At 38.4% G+C, this 6,216-nt stretch overlaps 1 protein-coding gene across 5 annotated transcripts in view; it reads left to right on the forward strand.

Moving 5' to 3' along the window:
* Positions 1–1,424: 1,424 nt before the first annotated feature.
* Positions 1,425–6,216, forward strand: part of LOC107590615 (adenylate kinase 4, mitochondrial-like) — a 6,644-nt gene continuing 1,852 nt past the window's right edge. The window contains exons 1-6 of one of the 5 annotated variants that reach the window (XM_016279483.1): positions 1,425–1,557; positions 1,632–1,690; positions 1,787–1,881; positions 2,189–2,252; positions 3,313–3,432; positions 4,193–4,365. In XM_016279483.1, the coding sequence (XP_016134969.1) occupies positions 1,804–1,881; positions 2,189–2,252; positions 3,313–3,432; positions 4,193–4,365 (435 nt within the window). In that variant the 5' untranslated portion in view covers positions 1,425–1,557; positions 1,632–1,690; positions 1,787–1,803. Of the gene's footprint in view, positions 1,558–1,631; positions 1,691–1,786; positions 1,882–1,920; positions 1,999–2,093; positions 2,253–3,312; positions 3,433–4,192; positions 4,366–6,216 lie in introns of those variants that run through there. The other 4 variants (XM_016279478.1, XM_016279481.1, XM_016279480.1 and 1 more) reach the window with 4 other exon arrangements.

Genomic DNA, 6,216 nt, shown 5'->3' on the forward strand with positions numbered 1-6,216 from the left:
CTACTCACACCGTAAGGATCACAGTATGAGGATAGTTTGTGTAACAGGGCTGACAAGACGTGAGACATGTGGATCCATCTGCAGGCTTTATTTAAGAGACGTGGTAAACAGGCAGGGTCAAAACACTGGCAAACAGGTATATGGCGGGCAAAACACAAGAATAGTCACAGGGCTAGCGTAGGTCACCGATAAGCAGACAGAATCACAGGGGCAAGACGAGAGGGAGAAATCCAAGAAAACAGGCAAAGATCAAAAACCGCAAAAACAGGCAAGGCAAGGCAAAACAAGGAAACCACGGAGACTCGGAAAGGGGTACAGGCTAAACAATACTCAGCTGAGAAAGGTGGTTGGAGTGGGTGGTATATAGTGAATGAGGTAATTAGAAACAGCTCTGTGCAATGAGTGCAATCAGGGCAGTGTGCAAATTGTGCAAAGAATGATGGGAAATGTAGTCCGGGGTGCTATGCAACAGTTTGTGTAGTGCGAGAGTCAATGTAATGGAAAGGGGGACATCTGGTGGTGAATATACGGAAGTCCATGAACCGAATTCGTGACGCGATCTTTTGACGCTCTCGCCGCCGGCGGTGTGAACGCACAGTAATGAATGTCAAACGTCAAACTAACTTTACCGCCGTATCTGAGCTATGGCTTCAGTGCTGTCAGTGGCCCATTTTTGAAAACTGTGGCATCTGCGGAATTTTTTTCACCTAGGCTACATCACAGTCAACAAGTGTATCATGTCCTAAATCAAATCAGACAGGGGCAATATCACACCAGTTTTACCCATGTGTTGACAGTTTGTCGCATGTGAAGAGAATAACAGGCTAGCTGTGTTCCAAATGATGTAATGCGCACTATGATGTACTAGGCTATACCCTGTAGTCTATGAAATTTATTCAAGGTTATTTTGTCATATAACATCTGAAATATGATAAGAGTTTAAACATTTTCTGTTAAATATGTGCATCATTCGCGCATTTGAAATGCGCTTCTTTAATATGGCACATGTGCACAAGGCCTACGCAAATTGGGACGCACTAAGGCTTAATTTTCTTCTGGAAAGATGCTCTTGCAAAATAATGTCTCTGACTCTCCGAATAACCATATTATGAAACTGAAAGTTGGATATTTCAGAAAACCTATTTTTTAAAAAAAACTTGTCTGAGTAACCGTATAGCAACACCGTCCCAGATCTCTTTTGGCATAACAGAGCTGTCATTATTTATCACTTAATTGTAAATGTACATATTATACATATTACAAAATATTTTGCTGGTACTCTTTAGGATTTTTATGTAGTGCGCTGCAGCTATACTACAACGACCAGACTCCTATGCGGTAATGTTTCAACTGCATATTTTCCAGTGCGATGCTGTACCAGAGTAGTTTAAAATAGGGCGTTTATGTTTCTCCTCCATTCATTTGCAGAGAGGAGACGCTCGCGTCCACATAAAGAGCAGTAGGCGGTGCGTCACCGAAAGCCTGCCCAATTTTAATGAACAGTGACAACGGGCTCCGCTTTCACCGTGGTTAATAGTACAGTATTCTGTTGGGGAGGTAAGTCTGTTTGTTGTTTTTGACCTATAACTTTTAAACTCGCTTCGTTTTGTATGAATTATTCGATGTTGCAGGTCCCCACCCCTCATTCTGCACTGAAGATCTGCTTTAACAGAGCTGTAAAATCTGAATTGTAATGCAAACGCGCACTACGTCGCATATTATATTAAATAAGTGCATGGAGTTGCATGATTTCACGTGTAACGCTGGACTCGTTTGTTGTAAACAGGGCAGTTCAGTGAGGAAATGTCCAAGTTATTCCGGGCTGTTATCATGGGTCCACCAGGCTCGGGGAAGGGGACCATATCGGAGAGGATCGCGCACTTTTTGACCTATAACTTTTAAACTCGCTTCGTTTTGTATGAATTATTCGATGTTGCAGGTCCCCACCCCTCATTCTGCACTGAAGATCTGCTTTAACAGAGCTGTAAAATCTGAATTGTAATGCAAACGCGCACTACGTCGCATATTATATTAAATAAGTGCATGAGTTGCATGATTTCACGTGTAACGCTGGACTCGTTTGTTGTAAACAGGGCAGTTCAGTGAGGAAATGTCCAAGTTATTCCGGGCTGTTATCATGGGTCCACCAGGCTCGGGGAAGGGGACCATATCGGAGAGGATCGCGCAGAGTTTCGGCCTTAAACATTTATCCAGTGGAGACTTTGTTCGAGAAAACATCGCTGCGAAAACTGGTGCGTGCTCTTCAAAAATGTGCAAAACTTTTAATTTTCCTCGGTAGCTCTGGAAACTGTAGATGCCAACAAATGCTAGATTGGCATCTCGCTAGGTTTTGAGACACAGCCACTGTTAAACAGAAGGGATTCGTTGATCAGATGAAGGGGCGTAACCACTGTTGTGGTTTATATGTTAAGATTAGCTGTTTATCGACTCTTTAACTTCAACATTTGGTCCTCCCAATTTGGAATATGTGGTTAGTATAACCTCGGGCGTCATGATGTGTGAGTACATGTGAGGTAAATGCCTTAAAAAGTTGCCATGCTGGCAAGATGCCACTCCACATTTCTGTTTTATTGCACTGTTGCTATGCCCAACTCCCTTATTAAGGCTTCAGCTGGCATTCATACATGTAGATAAAGACAGAGAAATGTTCATGCTAATCAACATATCGCATACTAGTTAACACATTACTTAGAGTAGACTTTTTATTCATGCTCAGTAAAGTTATCATGGTTGGCAAATCCTTTTAGTATAAAGCCTTAGGTTATAAAGAATGTAGCTTTTTTTGAGAGAAAATTATGATTTAGGTAACTTTTTGCATTAACACACATTTTTTCCCATTTATACTACATTTATTTGTGCATTAGACTTTGAAAACCAAAGAAATACACTAAAAATCAATAGCTGTTGCAAATTGTAAAATGTTGTAATTTGTGTAGTGACATTAGGACCTTTATCATATTTTATTATTTGTATGCTTGTAGATAAAATTCTAAATGAAATGATTGGGTGTCAGTGTCTCAAAACTCTCATGTGACTGTTCCGATCTATTATATGATTAACACTCTAGTTGCTGGTTAAAATCATATGATTAATAATTGATTTGTCTCAGTTAAAGTTTATGTGTGCATTTTAAATATGAACATAAGTAGATATAAACAATATATTAAAATCTTATTAGCTTCCATTCTTGAATAAACGTCATAGGAAGCAGCTTATTAAAGATATGTGTAAAGCCATAGGTTTGATGATTAGTGTGGGAGATGTGTGTTCCATTCATTGTCTTTTCTGCAGAGGCTGGTGTTCAAGCTAAGACGTATATAAAAAAAGGATTGCTGGTACCAGACCTTGTCATGACACGTCTTCTGCTGCCTAGATTGGAGGAGATGACCAAATACAGCTGGTTGTTGGATGGTATGGTGGTAAATCACATTTAATACTTGATCCTTTTTCTATAATATTTGTTTAAGACTTAGCTAAAGCTAAATCTCTTTAGGGGAACTTTGTTAGGGAACTTTCATTTCTTCATTCAACAGAAACTCAAAACAATCTGTAGTGTTAGGAAGTAAGCTAGGAGTATTGAAAATGTCTTGCCTTTTATTGCCTATTTCTATTTTTATCAACTGATTACTGATTTGTGAGACCAGAAAGTCAAGATGTAACAGATGCTAGCTTAGAAAGTCCAAGCTCCTAAAATAGAATGATAGGATATTAAACATTGACTTAAAAAGATGTGCAGCGTGACCTACAAAACAGGTTTAAATATTCTTGCTTCATGGAGTACAACTAGTGTTCCTTTACCGCAGGACTGTAAACATTATAACTGAAACTGCAAAGGCTAATCCTAAAGCTTAATATTGAAGTAAACTAACAAAAAAGTAACTACACCCAGTTATAAATAATGAAAGTAGATCCCCCACTGCCAAGTCTATAATGATACAAAACAGTGTAATACCCTGCGCCCAATGAGGATGTAGTATTGCAACACTTGACATTTATGCATAGTTGCGAAACTACATTTTGCAACTAAAGTGGCATTTCAAAATACCATTTATAACCTAAAGCTAATATTGTAAAATGTTATAATCAAATAAGGAAATGTAATTACTCATGTGAATAATCCATTTGGGCCTGTATTCAAGTATTAGAAGTCATTTGTGCACTCACCCTCCAGGTTTCCCTCGAACACTAGCTCAGGCTGAAGCCCTGAACAGTGCCTGTGATCTGGATGTAGCCATCAATCTCAACATTCCTTTGGAAACACTGAAGGAAAGGCTGCGACATCGATGGATACATCCACCCAGTGGCAGAGTGTACAACATGTGCTTCAATCCTCCCCGCATCCAGGTGAACATTTTCTTTCAGCTAACTTTGGCAAGGTTCTCCCAAAGTTACGAAACATTCTTTAAATAATGTTAACAGAATGTCTATTCAAAATTATCTGGGTTTTAATAATCTCAAAATGCTAGCATAAAAATGTTATTTATACATTGCTCATGGATCATTTTTTTCCTGAAACGTTTTTAGCTGGGGGTAAAGTTTTTTGTTTCAGAATGGTCAGAGACCATTCAAAATTAACTTTACCATAATGTTGGCAGAATGATAAAATGGAATGCTCCCTTAACATTCATATAACCAAGAAAAAACCTTTTGAAAAATTAAAATGACAGTGAGCAAAACAATCTAAGAACATATTTTTGTTAACTGGGTATGTAGCAACATTAAAATAGCGAAAAGTTAGTAGGTTTTGAAGGAATAATGAATGTGAAAAACCGCCATTCCCTTATATAATTGTTTCTGCAAAAAAAACCTTCATATTTAAACTCATACTACTCATTCCTATTCCTGATTTCTAAGGAGCACACATTTCTATGCACTGGAAAGATTTGGACAGCAGGGCAGCATCAGAAATACATTGTAAAACCTGGTAACCTGCAACTGTTACCTTACCTAATCTGACTCATGAAAATAGTTTTGTTTGTGTAAATCTGTCACGGTCCAGGTGTGTGGAGGCAGGCAGGATGACGAGGACGACAAGGATATTTAATGTAGCAACAACAAGGCAGAGACAGACACACACTCGGGGTAACATTTACAATAACCGACCAACTAGAACACAAGAGACAGGAACAGATATAGGGCAGTTAACGAGGGACCGACAGGTGAGCACAATGAGGTGATTAACTAATAATTAGATGGGCTAAACCAAAACAAGGGGAAGAAACCACAACAAACAGTCCACAGGGGTGTTACAAAATCAATGTATTTAGGCTGATTTACTGATATTAAATAATGTTTTTAACTGGAATAAAACCCATTAATTTAGATGTTACCATTTAGTTAATTTTTTTTAGTCTGGATGACTCCCTGTACTTACCACTGAACTAGGCAGTGGATTGAGACACAAAAGTGTGAGTTGTGTGTTCACACTGAGTAACATAGTGAGAATGAAACATAATTTTCTTCAAATGGAAAACAGTAAATGCTTCTGCATAGCAGAATTTAATTTCTACATTTTAAACTACCCTTATAAATCTCATCTACCTTCTTGCATTAGTTCCAGCGTTAAAGACCCCTGAACCAGCTAATAAAGGTCTTTGAAATTACTCCAAAATTACAGCCAGGTGTTTTGAAGCAGGGTTGGATCTAAACTCTGGCCCTCTAGGAGAACTGAACCTCTTGGTAGACCCCTGATTTACGGGCTTATTTCACAAAAACCTGTATTTTGGCCAGAAGTGACGGTTTAAAGTTAAGTTGCCTTTATGATTGGTTTCTTACAAACATGCACTGCAATGAAGTTAATTACTTGTGGATTATTGTGATGTTTTTATCAGCTGTTTGAACCCTCATTCAGAAAGTGATTCTCTGCTGTGAAATCTCAATGCAGAGAATCCATTGGTTAGGAAGTGATGTAATGCTAAACTTCTCCAAATCTGTTCTGATGAAGACATAAACTCATCTACATCTTGGATGGTCTGAGGGTGAGTAAACTTTGAGCAAATGATCAGTCTTGGGTGAGCTATTCCTTTAACTGCACCCTACTGACATTAAAAAATATTGTCCTATGCGTTTACTATCGTTATATTACATCTATACATCTTTCTTGTAGCTTGTACTATTGTGGGCAATGTATGAAACTTTGTATTGCTAGCATGACGTTATTGCCTCCTTATGATAAATCACTTGTTGCATTCCTCA

Source organism: Sinocyclocheilus grahami, unplaced genomic scaffold, assembly GCF_001515645.1.
Source record: "Sinocyclocheilus grahami isolate Dianchi unplaced genomic scaffold, SAMN03320097.WGS_v1.1 scaffold131.1, whole genome shotgun sequence".
Taxonomy (NCBI): Eukaryota; Metazoa; Chordata; class Actinopteri; order Cypriniformes; family Cyprinidae; genus Sinocyclocheilus; species Sinocyclocheilus grahami.